This window comes from Limulus polyphemus, unplaced genomic scaffold, assembly GCF_000517525.1.
Source record: "Limulus polyphemus unplaced genomic scaffold, Limulus_polyphemus-2.1.2 Scaffold149, whole genome shotgun sequence".
In the NCBI taxonomy this organism is placed as follows: domain Eukaryota; kingdom Metazoa; phylum Arthropoda; class Merostomata; order Xiphosura; family Limulidae; genus Limulus; species Limulus polyphemus.
The window spans coordinates 594,229-617,157 of NW_013665759.1; the positions used below are offsets into that span (position 1 = coordinate 594,229).

The 22,929-nt window shown below is 30.8% G+C and overlaps 1 protein-coding gene across 13 annotated transcripts in view; it reads left to right on the plus strand.

Moving 5' to 3' along the window:
* The window catches only part of LOC106475719 (CUGBP Elav-like family member 2), a 446,359-nt gene extending 423,735 nt beyond the window's left edge, over positions 1 to 22,624 (plus strand). For 6 of the 13 annotated variants that reach the window (XM_022380881.1, XM_022380892.1, XM_022380877.1 and 3 more), the window contains 10 exons: positions 462 to 548; positions 770 to 829; positions 3,081 to 3,176; positions 5,331 to 5,357; positions 9,178 to 9,313; positions 10,005 to 10,090; positions 10,849 to 10,920; positions 11,239 to 11,382; positions 12,135 to 12,306; positions 19,013 to 22,624. In XM_022380881.1, coding sequence (XP_022236589.1) covers positions 462 to 548; positions 770 to 829; positions 3,081 to 3,176; positions 5,331 to 5,357; positions 9,178 to 9,313; positions 10,005 to 10,090; positions 10,849 to 10,920; positions 11,239 to 11,382; positions 12,135 to 12,262 — 836 coding nt within the window. In that variant the 3' untranslated portion in view covers positions 12,263 to 12,306; positions 19,013 to 22,624. The remainder of the gene's footprint in view (positions 1 to 461; positions 549 to 769; positions 830 to 3,080; positions 3,177 to 5,330; positions 5,358 to 9,177; positions 9,314 to 10,004; positions 10,091 to 10,848; positions 10,921 to 11,238; positions 11,383 to 12,134; positions 12,307 to 19,012) is intronic. The other 7 variants (XM_022380909.1, XM_013936451.2, XM_022380884.1 and 4 more) reach the window with 6 other exon arrangements.
* Positions 22,625 to 22,929: the final 305 nt, after the last annotated feature.

Sequence of the window (22,929 nt, forward strand, 5' to 3'; positions counted from 1 at the left end):
GGTTTTGTCATCATCAGGTAATGACAAAACCTTGTCGAAACGTTGTACATTTGCTGTTATGTTAAACTTATATTAAAGTTTTTCTTCATTACCCATTCAAGCCGTCTCCAGCCATTATTAGACTAATACAGTATTCTTTATTTATGAGAATCAATAAACATTTGCCTTTGGTATTGTTCATTATCCAAGACTTCATTGTTAAGTTGCATCAGTAGGTCAGTCAGAAAATCTTTAACTTGTATCTTGCAAACTAATAAGAACTGTTTTGTAAATGCATAGAATGTCTTATCTTTTAGAGCATCCCATGAATGTAATTTATAAACCAGTAGAAGTGTGTATATTGTAGAATAGCCAAAAACTATTCAGTAACACCAGCAAGGAGTTGATGTCTGTGTTTAGTGGTTTGTCCATTGTACAGATCTTTCCTTATTGTCCGGTCTGTAACCTTTGTATTCATTCAGGCATCAACTCCCTGAGTCTTCAGGGGCTGACCAGTCAGGGGGTCACTGCAGGTCTATCTTTACCTACATCAGGGAATAGCTCCTCAGGTCAGTGTTCTTCTCTTTCCTCTTCACTTGTTCATTTGTGAATATTTCTTTGTTGATATTGTGGTGTCTTTGCTTTTTTTTGGATTGTCTCAGAAAAAAACTCCAATTCTTATCTTTGTAAACTCTTACCATCTTCTATCCTTTCCCTTAATGCTTAGATTCTCCAATATTTTATTTTTGTCAGTGTAGCCTGAACAAAGATGCTTTCTTGCCTCTTCCAGATCTAAGTGCAGCCAACTTACAAAGCCTTGCCGCGCTAGCTAACATAACCAACAATCCTGGTAAGTAAAACAAACAGCTAGAACTGAGGCTTGGTTTTGTTGGCACTGTCTGGTTTTATTTCTGGTTTTGTGTGTGGTACAATTCTAGAAGAATACAAGATCTTTGGAGTTGGTAAAATGATATCAAGTTATTGTGATAATAGAAGCATAAAACTGTACATATCAAAGATTTTTACCCTTTAGTTTTTCCATTGAAATATCATCAGTTAGTATTAAAACTAAATATAAAATTGTAAGAAATGTGTATGTGAGAGAAAGCTCAGTTGTGTGTCAAATTAAAACCACTAAGCTGATAAGTGAACAGTAAACTTGTGTATTTTACGTTTGTAAATTTTTTATTTCTATCTGTTTTTGAAAGATCTTAAAAGTTTCTTGCTTTTCAGCTTTGCCTAACAAGGGCTAAAGTAAAAAATAGTGCTGGCATTTCAAATAAAATATATCCACAATAATTTTTACATACATTTAATTAAAACAACCTTTAATTTTGTGTTCAAACCTTGAAGAATACCTGCATCATATTTTTTTTACACTTGTTGGGTAGGAATTATGTAAGCCCTTTTCTTTTATTATGAATCATGTTTTTTAGTTGCATAATGACTGTCTTTTGCTTGAAGATTATATGATGGATGAAATAAATGCAGTAATGACAGGCCATATATTATTAAAAGCATAATTTAAGTAAATATACTTTAAAATAAAAAACAAAACTTGATCATACATAGATAGCTTCACAAAAAGTGTTGATTCTAGAAAGAATTTTTTTTTTACTTTCTGCTTGATCTTTATGTGCTTATATGTGTGCATGATTTGTATTTCTGTCATGTTATGTACTTCAACAGTATTATAAAATATGTGAAAGTTTAGCCACAGTTTTAACTAGGGAAGATTATCAGTCTATAGTAGCTTATTTTAGTTCTGGATATAAAAAGTTATTTTGTAGAGATCATGGAAAACTTTTTTGGGTCATTCATGTAGATATATATATATAAACATTACAGGTTATTAGGCTTTGTTGGTAATTATGATATTGTTACTGTAGAACTCGTTGGGTTATTAACACATTAAAAAGAAGATATTATGTCTTGCCTGTAGACAAGATATTACTGTAAAATAAATTAGGGTTTGACATGTACCATGAAAGTAAGAAGATGTTATGAGGTCTTGACTTGACTGTAGGTATGATATTGACACTATAGAACAAGATGGGTCTTTGGTATGGCTAAAACAAGATGTTATGAAGGTTTGGCTGTAGAACTAGATGGGTCTTTGATGTGGATAAAACAAGATGTTATGAGATCTTGAATGTATATATGATTTGGTGTTACTGTAGAACTAGACTGTGGTTGACAGATATAATGCACTAGATATTATTAGGTCTTACTTACAGTTAAGATAATGTTACTGTAGAACTAAATAGGTCTTTGTGGCTTAGACAAGATGTTATGAAATCTTGACTGTAGGTAAGGTATTGTCACTGTAGAACTAGATGGGTCTTTGATGTAGCTAAGACAAAATGCTACAAGGTCTTGACTTTAGGTGTGATATTGGTACTATAGAACTAGATGGGTCTTTGACATGGGTAAAATGAGTTTATGGAGTTTTGACTGTAGGTAAGATGTGATGTTACTGTAGAATGAGACTGGTGATTGACGCAGATAAAGTACTTGATATTGTTATGTCTAAACTGTAGGTAAGGTATTGTTACTGAAGAACTAAATGGGTCTTTGCATAGTATCAGACATTGTTAACATGGAATGAAAATATTTGTTGTGTGCCAACCATAAAATATATGTATCTTCCCAGAATATAAAAAAATATTACATTGCCAACATTTATAAACTAAGTTGGTTTTTGATGTTTGTGAACAGTACTGTTTGTTATGTTTCTGTTTCTAGTCTTAGATATGATAATACTTGTTAAATCATATACTTCTTCATTTAAACTATTTTGCTGTTTTTATTTTTTCTGATTAGTAAATTTCCTGGTATAATGTTAAAAGAACTCAAAACTTTGTGTTGAACATTTTTATGAAATTTATTATCAATGATACAATTACAAAACATTTTATTTAGTAATTACACTAAGATAAATATAATTAAACATTGTATGGGATATCGTGCAATAATTTTTGAAGGAAAAAACTGCATTGTGAATTGAGTTTCATATGATAGTCTTAAAAGTAAAACCATGTGTAGTAACTGATAATTCACCTTGAGCTCAATAATTATTTATGTTTGTTTTTCAATCATAGCTGGACTTAATTCTATGATGGTTCAAAACCTGGCAGCATTAGCAGCTGCTGGTGGAGGGAACAACTCAACAGGGATTCCTGGCCTGTCAGCAGCAGGTGAGAGCTACAGCTTAGTCTCAAAGTGACCTCTCACAGAAACAAATATTTTTAATTTTACACCTTCAATCATTTAATCTGACACAAAAAGAAAAAGTGATTTTGCCAATAATGGTAAAAATTTTGACAAAAAAGAAGTTTAGGCTGTTAAAGTAAAATGGGAGTTTCTTTTAAGTTTGCCACAGAATTCTTGAAACACAGATGAAATGATAAAAGAAGTAAATAGAGGAAGGTATTACCTGCCATGCCAAAATTAACTTGTACAATTTAATTTCTAAAAATAGCACAGCAACACTTATTTATTTTTAGTTTTTCACAAAGAAAAAATAAAATAAAATCCTAAAGATAAAGTCAATTAAAACTCATCTATGAGCACTTCAACATACCCTTCTAGTTTTCAAATTCTTTTTTGACAGAGTTCTATAACTGACTAAAATGACTTTAAGATTTTATGAAAATCTAAATCATATAATTTAATCAAAGAATGTAAACACTTTTTAAGAACTTTGAATAGTAAAGGTAAAAGCATGGCTGGAGCGTTAATGATATGTTGTAAGTGAAGATCGTGTTGAATTGTAACCACTACTTCTGTGGGAAAAAAAAAATTAAATGAAATTATATATTTGAAGTGACTTTTACAAGAAGTAATTTTATGAAAGTATGTCATATAAAAGTAGAGTTTAGACAAGTATTCCAGGAACCAAGGGTTTTCAGTAACTTATTAACTGTGTTAACTTATCTTACTACCAGTTGGAAAAAAAAAGCAGTCTTTTGTTCACAATTCTAGTCCTAGTATAGAAGTTTTTTGGTGAGATAGTACCTTATTTAACCTTAATAAACAAACTAAAAATTGCATTTCTCTTTAGTGCATTGTAGAGATTAACTAATTTAGAAAATGTTTGCTTCTTCAATTTCTAATGTAACGTGTAGTTACATTATCCCCAACCATTTTTTACATGAAATTGAAATATAAGGTAATACTCAAACCTTTCAGAACCTGTGTAGCATAATAATTACAGGCTTAATTATTACTTGACACAGAAATTTTTTGTTTTTCATCTCTAGTCAAGAACTGGGTGGTTGTTTGTAAAAATTAAGTTTGAAGCACCACACAAAAAATTAAATTGCAGTTGTACAAGCATTCATCTAGTAATTTATTTTCCAAAATAAGTCTGTGTATAAACTTCTAGACCTGTGGGTTGTTGTTTGTGTTGAATTAATTTTATCTTGGTTATTTCCAGTGTTAGCACTTATTAGATACTCTTCATCCAAACTGGAAATGTGTCAAGTGTTGATATTAGTTACTTTCTAACTGTAGATAGTTTAAAAGCACATGAACAAGTGTGTATGGTTATTGCGATTATGTTTTAGTTGAGAAAACTAAAAAAGTGTAACTGATCTAACAAACTTTTGTATTTAATGTTTGCAAAAAAGAATTTTAAATCTTTGCATGTTCATATTCTTCTCCCCAAAAATATTTTATGAATGGTTTAGGCACATTATTAAATTGTAATTTCTTGGAAATTATTAAATCAAGTTAGTTATTCACTGTAATTTTATTTAGATACCATAGTTGTAGCAAGGAAAGTTTACCATGGGTAATAGTGAGCATGCTTACTACCAGTAATCTTGAAATCAATATGCTTTTGTTACTTTTTCATAAATTATTTGAATTCTCTCCTATTTTCTCTATGAATATGTCAAATAAAAATATATTGGATAATTTAAGTGCATGACTTTATCCTGGTTTGAACACTTTATGCATTTACATCTATTTCATAGTTTTTCTTAAGCTGCTTTTTAATTTTCTCATAATTGTGAGCTAACATAGGTTTTTACAAGTTTGTGCAAACAAGATAATTGTATCTTTCTTTATTGTTATTAGTATTTTTTATTGTAGAAATTATTAAAGAAAATATATAACAAATTTTATTCAGTTTTTAGTAATGATAATATATGGAGAAAAAATGGGTATATAAATTGTACTCATTTTATTGATTTAGATCAGAAAGCTTGTTTTACCTCAGTACATTTTACCCCATGTATGGCATGGCACATTCCCTAATCATTTGATTTACCTAACTAACTGTCACATTTTTTTTTCCTTCTTTTGGTTGGGTTGGTTGACTCTTCATTGATTGCCTCGGGACACAGCTGTCCTTGGTAGAGCTGTCAAAGCAGGTGAGAAATGTCTGCATGTATGTTTTCAGTTTCATAATTGACCCACCTGCTTTGATTTTAACAGTTAAAGATTTATTTGGTATTGTGTTTCAGGCCAGTACTTGCTTCATCAGTGTCTTGGTGTGCTGTCATGTTTGTAGATATGTACTGTTGGTTATCAGGTTAGACCATGTTGTGTGATTGTTAGCACTTCCTAAGCTCTGTTGTTCTTAGTTTAACATTATTTCCTCATTATAGCATGTTCTGGAATACAGCACATTAATCTTTGTTTGTTAAGTTACCTGACTGGTGTCAATTTTTTCAAAATGTCATTTAGTCTTTCCAGTTTATAATGTTTTATATGTAAAATTAATAGCCTTAGAAACATTAAATATAACTGTAATTTTGTTTTATTTTTCAAACTATCAATAGATCTCTTCAGGATTAATTTCAGTTAAGTACCATAATTTTCCAAATATGATATGCTCCCAGATATTAATACACACACTAATCTTCATGAACAAAAGAGTCAAATTTGCCTTAACACCATAAATAGTATGCACTCAGACTTTTGTAATATGTGGTTAAAGTAACCTTTTGATGGCAAGAATATTAAAGTGTTCATATAATCTCTAATTGCATGTTCACTTCAATGCTTGCTATCTTTGCAATTGCAGCCTACAAATAAACATTGTCAAAATGTTAGAATATTCATAAAATTTTGAAAGGATAAGTTCAGCTACAACCAACCACTTAAGCAACAAATGTCCCAAAAGTGTAATGATTGGCTCTACTCTGGAGTACAGACCTATTGCTTATTACTCGATGGATCAAAGAAGCCTAAAATAACATCAGCATGGCTTTAACTCTTTTGCGCGCATATCATGAGTTTTAGTGAGTTGCATTCAAAGTTTAATTAAACTACTTTCTTATGATGGTATACCGATAAATATAGCATATATACTTAGCCAGTTATCCATATTTTAATATTTTATAAGTTTTAAGTTATTAATTTTATAAGGCAATATTAAAAACAATCCTCAATTTCACCTAGTATAAGAATTGTGACATTTTCTCTCTAGGCATTCCTCTTTTATCATAAAGTACTCATTATAATGTTGTCATCACTCGAACAAAACATAATTTTTGTAATCTTCAATTGTATTTGGGTACAGAGACATCAAATAGAAAATCAGACCCCTCTTGCTATGCCCACCTACCACATTCTCTCTCTCTCAGAAATTTCCAGTAGTTCTCTCTGACATTCAATACCATATTATTTATAACCAATAGAAGGCCAAGTTTTTACTCTATCAAATGACTGTTATATTACATTGTTTTCTGTACAGGAGACTGTCAGTCTCACTTCCAGTTCAAGCTTTATTTCCATGGGAGACACACCAATGAGCTTAGTTAGAAAGCCAGAAAATTTGTGATAGTTATGGAACATATTTTGCTTTTTGCATGGTATTAACATGTGTTCTTTGGAGCATTATTTATTTAAATAAAAACTTGTTTAATGCAGTAGTATCATTAGTATAAAAAAAGTAGTGTTAAGTGTCGTGTACAATTGACAGCAAAAAAGAAAAAAAGGACCCAGGTAAGTACTTTATTTCTTGAAATATTCACATGTATTCTTTATTTATTATTATAAAAATAACTAAAATGTGAAAATAGGAAACTTTTTAGGTTAGTTAAGGTTACATTATGTAAAATGTATAATAATTTTTCGGGAGGTACACTCGCAAGTAGCTCGTGCATAAAGTAATTCCATTGTGTAACATGAGCTACATGTTCGCTAAGTGATTTACAACTTATAATGGCATGAATAGAAGTTAAGACACAGTTCAATGGGAAATAAAAAAAATTTAATTATATGTGTATGTATGCAGTTACGAGTTTAAAAGCTATTTAGGATAAATGATTGTAGTTTCATGTTACAATTTGAAGTCATTCTAGAAAAAAAAAAGGTGATTTAGATTTTTTTGGTCGTTATGAGTTTAATGAAATTAACCAACTTTGTATAGAGTTAGAGTTGAGAAAATAATAGATAAAATATAAAGTTTTAGTGAAAAATATAATCTTTTAAATTTATTTAGGAGGTTTTAGAGATTATGCAAATGAAATGTGAGACGAAGAAAACCATTTTTAATCTTAACATGGAAATTTCTTTGCACATGGACTAATAAAAAAACTGTATTCATGGACAAATCTTTAGAAAAAATACTCCATTAAAAAATCTGATTTTTTGGGTACAAAAGACTTGTAATGTTTACTAAAAGTCTGCCAAATTTTGTGAAGATACACATACTGTAGTAAAAGTTATAGTATGGAAATATAATGAGTATCAAATGATTTACGAGGTCTGTCAGTTCGACCAACCTCATTGTGAGAGAGTTAAGAAGTGTTGCCTCACAAATGACATGAATGGTTGAGAAGATGACATCCTATGGGATAATAATGCTACTGTGATGATGATAAGATGATAGAGAAGTTGCACCACCTATTTAAGGACAGTGATTCGGACTCAGAATTTAAAGGTTTCACCAAAAACAATTTGTATTTTTTTAAAAGCAAACATAACGTACTGATAACTAGTTTTGTATTTTCAAACATTTCTTAGTATGCATGTAAATAAGTTGTAAAAATTACAAGACTTAGCTTCTTGATTATTTTATTTCAAAAATCATGTTTAAAGGTACTGAAAATGGGAAACATTTCTCATTTATGCCTTAGAAACAGAGATGGTTAATAAGACATACCACTGAAATGCAACATTTCTAGTAAGTATGTGTTATCATTTACAATGCTTGTCAGAAAAGATGGTCTGGATTGGCTGTAAAAGAAGACAAAAACATTTAGATTTGTTACCGTATATTAAACTTCTAAAAAAATGCATATTATATTTGGAAAATTACACTATATCAAAAATAAAACTTTAAGTTTCTGAATAATAAGTGCATAAAAATAGATTTTAAGACCAGTAAAAACTCACAGATTTGAAAAAATATACTTTTGTTGTACAACATTAGTTATTAACAGATCATTACTCCATCATATTAGGTGTCTAAAGAAAGGTGTGATTAGATTAATGATTAATACAGTGTCATCAATCTTTATGTAAACATGCTGTTTATTACGTGAAAAGCTTGTTGGTCTCGTGTGAAATCATGTTTTCCATTGTTGCTTCAGAATGTGTACTTAGTAAGTGATTATGTTGTATAGCCTGTTTTAAGTGTGCTAAGAAATTCTAGTTTAATCAGCAGAATGAATCCTAATTTCTCAAAGTCTGTTAGAGAATTCCTCCTTAAGTTACTGTTCTTTCTTTTATTATTTACTGATAAAAACTTGATGTGAAGATTTGGTATCATCTCATCATACAGAAAGTCTTGCTTGTTCTTTAAGCTTATAATAACCTTAGCATAAATGTGTGTCATCTTATATTATTTATATCTTTAATTTGACAAGAATACAAAATTTTTTATCAAGATTTTTATTTTTCAACTTAAGCTCATTTTGAAACTTAAAACATTTAATCTGTAAATCTTGTCGCATTAATTTATTTGATTTATGAAAATGCATGAACCTTGAGTCTGTTATTTCTCTCAGCTCTGACAATACAAGAACAATGATGTACCTTCTACATATTTATGGTATCTTTCTTTTCATCTATTTTTGGTGTAATCTACCTGATAGAGACAAAATAACCCTCAATTGCAATTCACTAAGTCTTTCTGGTTATCCTTTCAGTTAGAAAACAAAGTAACATTTATTAATATAGGCTCTTTAGTCACGTAATGTACCAGGTACTATAAATGACCTTTCCTTTTTGTCACACAAGGCAATATATCGGGAAACATGTCCAGTGCCAACTCCTCTCTAAGTGGTATGAACTCTGTGAGCCCAGTGTCCAGCATGGCACTTGGAATGACCACAAATTCTCTCTCCAGCATGGGGACTTTAACTGGCATGAATGGGTAAGATGCACAACTGAGTATAATATATATTTCATATATTGTGTATGATTTAAGAACTTAATAGCAGTGGACTTTTTGGTCTTTATTTTTTTTGCAATTTATATTTCACTATAATTTCTTATTTTAATAATTAAGTTGAATTTTTAAAATATTGAAATATTTTCATACTTATATTTATCTTTTATATTGGTTATGTGCATTTGTGTTATTTTTTGTTTTTCCTTTCAGATTTCAAATGACTATAATTTTTATTGCAGCTTGAGATTACAAATTTTGTGTTAAACCTTTTAGTAGATTACTTATTTGTGTTGATATATTTTTGTACTGTATGAACTATTATACAAGGGATAAACTCCTTGGTAAATTATTTGATAAAAAGAGAACCCAAGAGCTGAAGTACAAGTACACTGTAGAGCAAGTGTATGAAAGTAGAAACGTACATCTGATAACATTACTTTGTGTACATACAATATTAGCATATAAGAAATCAACATATGTTTGTGAGAGCTCATCTCACTCTTTCTGGTGTTAATGTACAAATAAGAAACTTAAATCTGGTAATATCTCACTGTAGACAATATTAGCATTCAATTAATAAATAATTGTGACTAATACTAGCTTTGAACTATTTGCCATTTACTTGATAATTATTAAAAAAAATTAATTATGCTATTTAATTTTATTCATTTAGTCTGGGAAACACAACTGGTTTAGCAACGAATGGTCCAAGCTTGGATGCCCTTGCCCAGGCTTACTCAGGAATGCAACAGTACCCCTGTAAGTTTCATTATCTGGAGTAGATATATACATGTATGCGTGATTTCAGGATTATGAATTCAAGTCTATTTGCATCAAATATTTTAAAAACAGTCAAACTTGCATTTTGAATAAATTTGTGTAATTTCAGTGCCACTGTTTTATATTCAATAATCAGATTGTTTCTTTGGGTATTGAAGTATTTGTAAATGGCAGATGTGTAACCATGTCATAAAGAATACATTAGACTATTTTGAAATATTCATTATAACAGATACACTGGGATTAATTCATCAAACTTATTAGGTGGGTAATGACAGTGAAATCTGTAGGAACTTATAACTTTGTAACTGGTTTTGATTTGTAGCATGAGAACATTTAAATATTGCATTGTGTTTCATTTATTTTCTTATTTCTAGAAACAAACATGTATAACACTTAGCTGATTAGTGAAATTTTTATATATATAACCTATTGCCAGTGATTTGTGTGTGTGTGTTATGTATCTGAATTTTATCAAGTGTTTTATCAATATTGGTATTAAAAAGTAGCATTTTTGTATTTGTATTTTGTCTCATCGTATTGAAATTTCAGTATCAAAAGCTACACTGAGTTACAGTTGAATGTTCATCTTGAAATATTGTATTATTTAACATATTGACTGCTTTTTTCTCATGAATACAATATGATTCCTGATCTTGTTGTTAAGTTATTTGTTCTCTGTAGAACATGATATTATGTTGAAATTTACTGCTTCATTCTGTAATATTGTTTTATAGCTGCCTTGCCAGGAACCTTTACCCAAGTTGGATTACAGCAGTCTCAAAGCCCAGTAGGAAAACAAGTAGAAGGTAAGTACATAAATCAGCAATACAGTGTATAAAGTTAGTTATGTTTCAAATAATTTTTAGATCTTCTATGTCCAAAAATATGCCTTTATGTTCTAATAATTGTAAAATAAAGATAAATATGTACACAAACACACACTCACAATTTATGGATTATGTATTTTTTTCAATACAGAATACGATGTTCGATATTATGTATAAGTTACATTAATAGTGATGTTTACATGCATCTATTTGTAGTAATTTTTATCACAGTGGTAAAGCTTTATTTTTGAAATTTGAAACCTATAAAGAAATGTTTTTGTTTTATGTGTTCTATAGGACCCGAAGGTTCCAACCTGTTCATCTACCATCTTCCCCAGGAATTTACAGACAGTGATCTTGCCCAAACCTTTCTTCCTTTTGGAAATGTGATTTCTGCTAAGGTCTTTATTGACAAACAGACTAATCTCAGCAAATGTTTTGGTATGCCTTTTGTTGATATTATTAAACTGGAAAATATGAAGAAAAATACAAAGAAAGTTTAAAATACATCTTAAAACACCTTATAAAAACTAAAGCTTCTCTAAATTTCAAGCAACATTTTTTATGTGAGCAATAAAACTTTTATAAATTTATTTTCCCATTTTTCTTTTTTAACTTCAAATATGTTTTCAGTCTAGAATATTTGTGTTCATTTATTATTTTGATGGATCTTTTCAGTGGTTTGAATAACGTAAATTTATTGTGTTTATGCCAATTTAACCAACATTTTGAATAAAAGATAACTTCAGAGAAATAAGTACAGTTCAAAGATAATAGCATGGAGGTGTTGGTTAATGATATAATGTTTATTTAGAATGTCTCTTAAAGTTATATTATGTTAGAATTTATAACATTTGTTTAGTTACAGTAAGGATATAGGAAAACTAATTGCATAGTAAATGTAGTGAAAGATATGAAACTTTGAGCCACAGTTTGAATTAATTGAATCTTAGTAATCTAAAAGTGATTAAACAAACCACAAAATACCTTTTACTACAGGATTATAAAAAAAAATATCGTGTAATTAAATGGATATTTTTCAATTATTTCCTTTAATTTAGAATTATTTTAACAAATATGAGAATATATAACTTTCTTGCTTGTTTCTTGTATCAAACTATATGGCATCTATTTTACCTCTCAAAACTTATAGTGTAAGTTTTATTACTTTTAACTCTTCTTTTATTTGTTAGGATTTGTCAGTTATGATAATGCTGTAAGTGCTCAGGCTGCCATCCAGGCAATGAACGGGTTCCAGATTGGCACAAAACGACTCAAGGTACAACTTAAGCGGTCAAAAGATGCCAGTAAACCCTACTGATAGTATCCACTGCCTTGACCAACACACTACCCATTCTTCTTATGGTATGTATTTTGGTTTGTAGTTTTACCAACAAAGCCTTAACTGACCATTGCGAATGGAATAACTCATTGTATATACCTTTAGACATTAAATTGTATTGTTGCTTACTGCTCTTGTTATAATGGTTTTTTTTCTAAATAGTAATGTCTCTGTGTTTTTTGAACAAACTACAACCTATACATGTAAAGAATACATGGAAATATTTTACAGTTTGTTTAGAACATAAATCAAGACATTTAGATACTGAGGCTGCTTTGAAATAATTTAAGGTTAGCCTTACAGAATAGTAGAACTGGGCGATTAACTTGAGTAATTGATATAAAAGACTACCTGTGAGCATTGAATTAGTGTCACAAAAATAATCAACTAATTGAATTTAGTGTTTCTGATTATTTCTGTTTTTGATAATTCCAACTATCCAAATAATCGAAATACTACCATTATGATTTCTCATTATTATTTTTGGTTAATTAAAAGTTGTTCAGCGTAATTGATTAGTTTCATGACTCATAGAAATAATCAACTAGTCAAAATTAGTATTTTCAATTATTGCTATTTTCTGTTATTCCAATTATCCAAGTCTCGTGAAAATAATCAACTAGTTGAATGAAATTTATTATAAATTTTACTAAATGCCCAGCTTTACAAAATAGCTACAAATGTTAAAAGCAGAAAAAAGTTATTAAATACATTTATAATAGCTTGTTTAATAGTATAGCAATATATCGATTCTAGATTATTGCAAATTCAAAAGTAAAAAGTTACTAATCATTGTCATAATTACTGCATTATAATAATTGCAAGTTCAGAAAAGGTATTAAAAACAGATAACAATGTTTTGGAACTTAATGTTTTATTATCTAATATCTAATTAGTGTTAATTCAATAAATTTAAAAGTATAACTTCACAAAGGAGGTTTTTTGGTTAAGATTGCAAAATTGAATAACTGTGTATACATTCCCATGTAATGATATCAACCATTTTTAACCTAAACATCAAATTCTATGGTACTTTTTATTGATACAAGTTTCTTTTGTATTGTGCTTTATGCAATATGTATTATACCTAAGCACTGAATATGAAGAATATGTGTAAATGTACATGATACAAACGTACATTTACAAAAATTGATATAAGTGTGTATTTTGAGAAAGATAAAACATTTCAGTGACAGATTTACACGAACTGTAAAAATAAGAGTTGGATAAACAAATTCCCAAGAAGAAAATCGGAGCCAAAGAAAGATAAGAAAAACAAATTAAATTAATGGCACATTCCTCCTGTAATACCTGTATTTTATCTTAGCATAGTTGCTCAGTGATATGCATGTAAACTGAACTTTACATAGAAAGCAGAACATCAATGTTTTCACAGTTGTGCCATTTCATAAATCAAAAGTATTTGAATTTATTAGTAATATTAAAGTGATATGCAGTAACATTCCTAGTTAACAAAAATAATAAACACCTTTAAAAAATGAAAGTTATGTAAATGATCTGATTGTTGGATTTATTAAAGGCTAGCTAATCCTTTGCTGACTAGTTTGTTACAAAACAAGACTTAGTGTGTTAGTTATAGTTGTGTGCTGAACTGTGCTAGGCTTATGTGCTCCAACACAGTATGATGCACAGAAGCAATTCCATTTGAGATTTGATTTTGGAGAGGTAAATTCTTATGGAGGTGATTCCTGGAAATTGGATTTTGTGAAGTGAAAATGAAACAACATGTGACCTGGTTTTGGTTAGTACTGTACCTTTACAGCACACGCATAAAATATATATATCTATATATATATATGAAACCAGTACTTTATTGTCAAGTTTTTCTCATCTTCTTTGGTGAGACAGCAATTGCTTTTCTGCATTTTTGATCCCAACAGTTGATGTCTATCATAAATCCATTCATCCAGTATAACTCCTAGATTCAGTTAGATCCATTTGTGCCCCTCAGTGGCACAGTGTTATATCTGTGGACTTATAATGCTAGAAACTAGGTTTCGATACCTGTGACTGGCAGAGCACAGATAGTCCATTGTGCAGCTTTGTGCTTAAATATAAACAAAGATTCATTTGTCCAATAAATCAATATATAAACTATGTTGTGCCTACTAATTCAGCTCAGTGATTAATTTCTACCCCAAGGTAACTACTACTCTTCCTCAGCTAAATGATGGCTTTCCAACTTATATAGTTAAATACTATAATTCTTGGGCCAAACGGTTGCATTCCAACCTGTAGTTAATCATTATACTTTTCAGCCAATTAGTAACATTTTTAACCAAATTTATTTGCTAACCTTCTGCTAGATGATTAAATTCTAACCTGTAGTTAACTACTATACTTTTTCAATCAATTGGTGGTATTCTGAACCACATTTATATGCTAGCCTTTTTCTGCAAGATGATTAAATTCCAACCCATAATCAGCTTCTGTACTTTTTCAGCTAAATGATTAAAGTCCAACCTATAAAGTATTCCAAACAAAAGAGTCTGATTGAATATAAACAATGTACTAGTAAATTAATCAGTGGATTTCAAGCAAAACAGTATCAGTATGTGTAAATCTAAATAACCCAAATGTGTTGCCTATGTTTAGTAGTTTATTCGAAGCAAACAGATGTGTAAACTCAAGTAACTATCAATATATACTTTATTCTAAATATTTATTACAGAATTTCAAGCAGAGTATTGTACATTAAGTTTAATCAGCACATTGCACATGATCACTGTTTAACACTCTACCAACTGCTATGTGACAGAAAGAAAGGTGTTAATAATTCATATGTAAGATAACACTAATAATATATGAAATATAAAAAATTACAACACAAAACCATCATTTGAAGGAATTTGAAAATTATTTGAGGGATAAAATACAATGGATATACAAGAAGTACTGCATAATTAATAATAACAATAAAATGTAATGTAAAATGGTAGGTAAGAGCTGCATAAAATGTTATTTTATAGTTACTTCTGGATGTTGTATTCTAATTAGAAAAATGCTAGCTAATCAACAGTGTGATAAATTGTGTAAATTTGGATTTAACTACGAAAATTTCAATACACAGTATCAGGGTTCTGGAGAGCCTGTAGGTGGTGATATTTTACAAGAAGCTTAACAAATTTTTCAAATAGTTCTTTTTTTTTTTAGTAAGGCAGAATGAAATGTAATGCATTTCACAAAATGCTAATGTGCATTTTACCTGAATATTTACAGCTAAGATAGTGGTGAGTCAGTTCTCACCCAGTTGTTGAATCATATTTATTAAACTAACGATATCAAGAGAAAATGTTTAATCTAGAAAAGAATTAAACAAAATGATCAAGAAGCCCATTGACAGGCTAATAGTTCAGAAAGGAAGGGTACTGGAAAATAATTGTTAGTGGTACAGAACCAGAACTTGTGGACTTATCCTGTGACAATATCATTGGGGTAATTCAATATTATCTTCAAGGTCATATCTCAGAACTTTTAATATGTATCATACACCAAAAATTACCAAAATAATAACAGTTATGGAAATAAATGCACCCTTGGCATGTATATGGCTTTGTGCCACAAAAAAACCTTAATCTAACCACAACAAAGTTTGTTTTTCAAACCTTGGTTTGAGGTGAAAGATCAAATATAGATATCGTACTTCTTCTAAATCTTTGAAATAATGGCACAGTTTAACAAGTCCTACTGTAAAGAGTGTGTCCCGAAAATGCCTGCACTGTGTCAGGTTGTATGCTAAATGATTCACAGATGAATGTCATCCATTACATCAGATGACAGGAAATGTGTATCAGTGGCTGTGTACTACCAATATTGACAATGGAGCCACCATATTGGCATTTTTCACATTTGATCAGATTTTTGAATACAGCTATTGATTTTCTGCCACCATTTTGTAATGCTGTTGGAATGATTAACTCATTTGCACTTATGCATCCCCCAGTGGGACAGCGGTAAGTCTGCGGAATTACAATACTAAAATCAGGGGTTCAGTGGACATAGCAGATGGCCTGATGTGGCTTTGCTATAAGGAAACACAGTGCACTTATGCCTATAATTATTGTTTTTGTGAAGCAATATTGGAAATTTTTGGATTAAACTGCTTGTTACTGTGTACATCTTTGTATACGACATTTTTTATCTAGGAAAACTTTGAAGAACGTGACCTTAAATGACCTCAGACTGTCATAAAGATAGGCCAACAACACCTCATTATGTACCATTGACAATTATTTTCCTCTGCCTCTTCATTTGTGAAATATGTGCATATCCATAGACATGAATTACCCACTATGTCAACCATACATGTTTTCTTCTGTGTGAATATTTATCTGTTTTGTTCATTTATTTGAAATATATGTTTTATATTTCACTCATGTTGTGCGTGAATTTTATTGTATCAACATAGGCATTTTAAAAGGACATAACATATATATGGATAACATTGAAGTGATGTTCCAGTTATTTTCACTAGTAATTCCATTAAATATATTTATAAAATGATGATCCATTTTTGGTGAAGGTTTTTCTTTCAGTTTATGTAAGAATAAACTTTCAGATATTTCAACATTGTCTTTACTTCTTGCCATCAAGAGTCTCGGTAGTTGCTATTTTCTATTTTATATAGCTATGTTGATAGATTAGTTGTAAGTCCTTGAAATAATAGCTGTTGACTAAGTCTTGTAGCATTCTTGTTTGTTTGTTTTTAGAAGGTTGGAATTGGGGGAACTTTTAACTCTCTGCTTTTCAAAATTAGTAGAGCCATGGAGACTTAATTTTATAAGTTTGTTTATATATATAACTATATGTAATCATAACACTATTTGAATATCCTATCATTTAGGATACCATGTTAACAGCAAAATTAAAATATATTTGTGTGTGAGGATAACACTATTTGAATATCCTACTGCTGAAAGTACTATGTTAATGACAAAATTAAAACCTATTTGTCTGTAATAATCACACTGTTCAAATATCTTATCATTTAAATTACCATGTTACCAGCAGACATGGTTCTAATGTTTGTCAACACTGTTAAAATAGTCAACAGATGGAGATTAATATAACATTTACAACAACTGTTATTTTGTAAACCGAAAACCATTTGCCAAACAATTTTTTTGTAATCCTAAGTAATTTCAGAATACTGTGTTACTGTAATGAATAGTTCATAAAAGTACATTAACCATATAACAAAGAAGAGTACAACAACTGCACTCCAAACTTTTTTCTTTTCTTTTTTCTGAATGTGCACATGGTCAATCCGTCTTGGTAAAGCAATGTAGACTGTAACACTGGCCAACGAATCATTTTCATCAGATATAATTATAGGTGAACTAGATAGCTCTTGGGACGATGATTCCAAATCTGTTTTTGGTTTTCCTCTAGCATGTCAAGTTTTCGTGATGAGACCGATCAAATTTGAATTTAATTTTAATTATAATTTAAGTTGTTGTACATTTCTTTTTTCATAAGTGTGTACTGTATAAATTTAACCAAGTGTATGGTGTGTATAACGTTTGTGAGAATTATACTGAAAAAATGAATAAAGCTGTAACGTTAACTAGCCTAATGTGTGATTATTACCTAAATTGTGCTGAAATTAACACTGGTCATATTTCGATAACTAGATGTACTATAAAAAAAGTGAAAACAGATTTGGAATCAGTGTGCATACTGGTCTAGAAAAATGTGTTTACATCTTTGATAATAGAAAAAAGTTCGTTTTGTCGACCAGTGTAATTCTGAATTTACTACATGTATCTACACAAAATGTGGCCATTCTTTAGGAAAATGAACATAGAAATTCATATATCTTACAAAAGTATTTGCACTCAGGATATGTATGTGAAGTGATGGCGTCAGTATGACTCTGACAAGCCTGAGTGCAAGTTATGTTCATATGGAGAATAAAAGTAGTTTTGGCCATCATATAGTTTACATATTATATCTGCATAAGCTCTAGAACCTCTGAAATGTGTATCTATAGTTGTTTTTGTTTTCTACATTATCCCTGTATATCTTTTCTGGTATTTACCCTCCTCTACCACAAATTGTCGCTACATCAGAAATATAGGGTAAATTGAATAGTTGATAACTCTGATATCAAATATATAATTCCTTGTAGAGTAGCACTTTGCAAAAGGTTGTGCCATATACACTTTGACCCCCACCCGTGAAAATAGGGTTAACGAACAATTTGATTACACGGAGTATTGAAAATCTTACAAAAAAGATCTAATCACTGTTTTCTAACATAGAGACAGCTTGAGAAACTTGTCACTACCTTTATAGAGAATGGTTTTAAAATTTTCTACTTGAAGTTTATGATAGAAAATTATCAAATAACATATTTGATTGTTGTTGTTTTTTATATTGTTTTCATTGCATGTGAGTGATGTAGCTATAAACTGTTTTTAGTTTTACCCATATATGTTTTTACTGTAAAACAAATTCTGAAAGTTTGTTGTTTTTAGTGTCCATCGTTTGCCCTCTGGTGGTGGTTTATGTAACAAGACCTCAATTGAAATATGTATAATGTATTTGTAGGTTCATGTGTGTATGTGTATTCAGTTGAATGCTTTAAATCAATAGTTAGTCATGTTGAAACACAAATTGTTTATAAAATTGTATTTTTGTCCACCAGGGGGCAGCACTTTATGTTGGAAATTAGTTTAACACCTGTGTTTGTTTCTTCTTCCGTAGACTGTCCACTTGGTGCATTTCACGTGACCTGTGTCTCCTGTACCCGTGCAGTGCAGTGGTGTGCTGTAACTTCTTCTCCCTGTCCTATATGCCACGTACCTTACACTTTGTGGGGTGTCGTGAGTGTGAAGCCTTTTTGTTTTTTTATTTTTCTTAAAATTTATTTTTGGAAGTGTCACCAGATGGCAACCAGAACGGGTAGTTGTTTAAGCAACGTCAGTGGAGATCCTAGCAGTTAGGCCTAACTTGATTGGAATACTTTATAGAAACTACTACCGTCCCCTTGTACAAAATTAATGTTGTGGTAATTGAGTTATCAGCCTAGATTCTCGTATAAATGTAAACTGGGGAATATTTTCATTTTTGTTCTGGTTTGTAGTGGCTTATAATATGTTTGTTTTGATTGTTTAAATGGTGTTTTTGGAGCCCAACACTTGTAACGTTCTGTAGTTTTAAGGGTTTTTTTTTGTCCACTATATGTGGCAGCTGACCTAAGTATGTATTGTGTTTAATTTCCAGTATGTTATCGCATTGTAGTTATGTCTAGACACCAAGAGGTTGGGGTGTTGTTGTTTTTCTTAAGTTTTTATTTAACTTTAAAATTAGGAACAAAAAATGTATTCACACAAATGTGTACAATGTTTAGCACCTGAATTGGCGGGCATGCAGTGAATAACACCTTTTCCTGCTCGAAAAGTCAAGAGAAAAGCCTAGGTTTTCACCACTTCATGAAGTGGTCGCTCAGTTGCTTTTCCGGCCAGGTAGACGAACTAGATTCAGAGTTTTGACTGATTGATAGACGAAATATTAAATACAGAAAGACAAAAAGAGTCTGATCATTTTCAAAACTTCTTGCTGAACTGAATATCAGTAATGACAGAAATTAATTTTGTAGTTAGAAATTAAAGCCTGGCCTAGGTTAGTAAACACACTCGTAAATACAGTATTGGTACTTTGAAGACGAGCTTAGTAACTGTGAAGAGACCTATAACCCAATACTTGCACCAGTATTATTCCATAAATACACATGATAAACCTTTTTCACACTAGAGGACGCTTTTTATGCAGTAAAGACCCAGACTACTGGGTGATGCTGTTGAAAAAATTCTGTATCTAGTCTCCTTGTGGAAGGTTTTTTTTTACAAAGAGCGTTTCTTGTGTCGATGTAAAACAAAAACAAAACCAAAGACACAGTATATCAAACATTTGCAGTGAGTTGACTGCCTTAAGCGTGGTGTGTTTATCCAGTTGTAACCCAGTTTTGCTGTGACGTCACCAGTGTTTCCGGTTTGTTGTTTCTGGTTCGTGGATTCATTGTAGGTATAACTGTCGTAGCAAATGTAGGTGTAGTTGTGCCCCGGTCAAAGTGTGGTCCCTGTAGTATGTGTTTCTACATAGAAGTCGTTGTTGTGGCACGCAAATCATGTTATCACAGTCTGTTTGAATATTTTTGTGGATTATTTTTTCAGCAGAGAACTCTTCTTAGCCGCTGTACCCATGACGTCATTAGTCAAGTCATTGAAAAAAAAAGAGCTTGCAGAGAACTGAATGTACCCACCCACGCGCAAGCAAGCATTGGTTTAAAGTACATCATATTTATTCCTCTCGAAACAGGAAATTTTGTCAAAGCTAATACCATATGTTAATGAACCACTTACTCGTTGAAACATTTTAAAAGATGTTTAAACTTATTTTCAGTAGGTTTTTCCCTTAATGAAATGGCAAATGTAGGAACTTCAGCCATATAATTAGAAAACCCCAAACAAAGGTGGCAGCTGTAGTTTGTGTTAAGAATTCGACTGTTATGACTTGCATTTCTTTTATAATTGTATTTCTATATATATCGCTAATTCTTATGAAAGATTAAAAATTTGTAAATTAGAAAGCATCTTTAGTGGGGGCGTCATGGATACAGTGGTGAGGCACCACAAAAAAAAAGTAAGACGTTATTTGATGTTCCTTAGTACCTGGAGAAAATGATATATAAGTTATTACACTATGAGCAAGCTGTATATTAAAAGCTAAATATATGTTGTTGAAATATAATGGCTCAAAAGATTCCTCTGTGTAAAGATGTTGGTTGTCGGTAGGGAGCGCTCTACCCAGCCGTATTCACCAAACTTGTGTGCCAAAAACATATGACGTTAACGACTTGTTTGTCAGAAGGAGGCCTACTTTGACCATGGACTATATTACTATAGGTTTCATCTGTTTTGTTTTCTTGAAAGTGAGGTATGTTTCATGTTTTGTTATTTAACTGCCTACGTTATTTTACGTTTATAAAAACTGAAAATCAAAATATTTTTAAACTCCCTCACCAGTATTGCTTCCCGGACCTAGGCGTCTTTTTCATTATTTTTTCTTTTACCAACTCCTTTCGTGAGGTAATTTGCGGTAAGCTAATGTACATCAGCCTTTGTTGTGCCTGGGTGAAGCGGATTTTGTTTTCGCGTATTGAATTAGCACTTTATATTTTATTATGGAACTAAGCCATCTCCCAGAGGCAATATGACATATATATATACCGAAAAAAACTCACTCGATGCTTTTTGGAAACGACGAATAATTAACACAGTGTTTTCGAACACAAAAATTTAAATTATGCAGGCTAAGTTAAAGATAGAATATCTGCATTGGTTAGCATAATTTTACGTATGGTGACTTCATTAATTTTGTAATAACAGTAAGATATATCAGGATGGTGAAATTCAAGAAACAGTTGCTTGTTTAAGGAATTTTACTTTTAAAGTTCTGCTAATTTACTTGTTACGTGAAGTTAGAAAACACTTTTCAAAGGAATTCTTGTCAAGTTCATATTGTTTGTAACTGATTATGAAAACAAAATGTTACGTGTATTCACCATTCATTGGACGACACATATCTCATCCTAAACAAAACATTTTAAACATTTGCAGGCTGGAAAGCTTCCTGTTGCTAGCTGTATTTATGAATTAAAATGTGTAAAATTTTCAGTATCGTACAGATTTAAAAAAAAAAGAGGTTTTAAAGTATTTAAGTGTGTGAAAGTTTGTCCTGCCGGAATGTGTTACCAGGTGTAATTTTGAAAGATGAAACTCAATAGTTTTTAACCAGATTTTCTACCTACAAAGCTTGTGCATAGAAAAAGCTTTTAAATAAACCTCGTTTGTGTGTCAGTGGCGTTTAAAGATGTATACTTCAGTTGCCCAAAGATAAGGGAAAATACAGCATTCCAGCCGGCTGTTTAGAGAAATTTGACATTTTCTACTTGTGTTATTATTATTATTATGACATTTGGCCATGGGTCGGTTAAGTGACCCCCTTTTTTTTCTTTTTTTTTTCGCAGTAACATTACATATTTAAACAAAAAAAATCCCCGTCGGCCTCGACAGAGGGAGTATTGTAGCATGTAACGTTTGTTTATTCATTTTAGAGGCTCTGACGGGATATGAATATGATGATGAGTTTGTAGCTATTGGTTAAGGTAATGCTATATTTTGAAAGAAAGAGGAAAATCTATTATTAACCAAACTCTACAGGTATTTGCCAAGTCGCAGTTCTTATGTTACCCGTGGCTTTATGGAAGCTGTTTTGGGTTTTTGCGCACCAATAAATAAGGAGAGTTAAAAAAGATTGTGTTCATGACTGAGTTTTTACTAGAAAATAGTTTTTATATATATTTTTAACTTTACTGATAACGAATTACTGCATAATCTTCAAAAATATGTAACACTTCTTAACAGAAAAAAGTATTAAATTCTGTTTCTGCCCTTTTGTACCTCTAAATTTGGACAAGATTTTGAAACACAGTTAAAAAAGTTCGACAGTCGATAAGTCAACTAAAAATGATGATCTTGTAGATCCCTCCCCTCAATATATGTATGTAAAAGAAAACAAAATTATAGCATAAGTAAAATCTTATTTCCAATTTTTTTTCG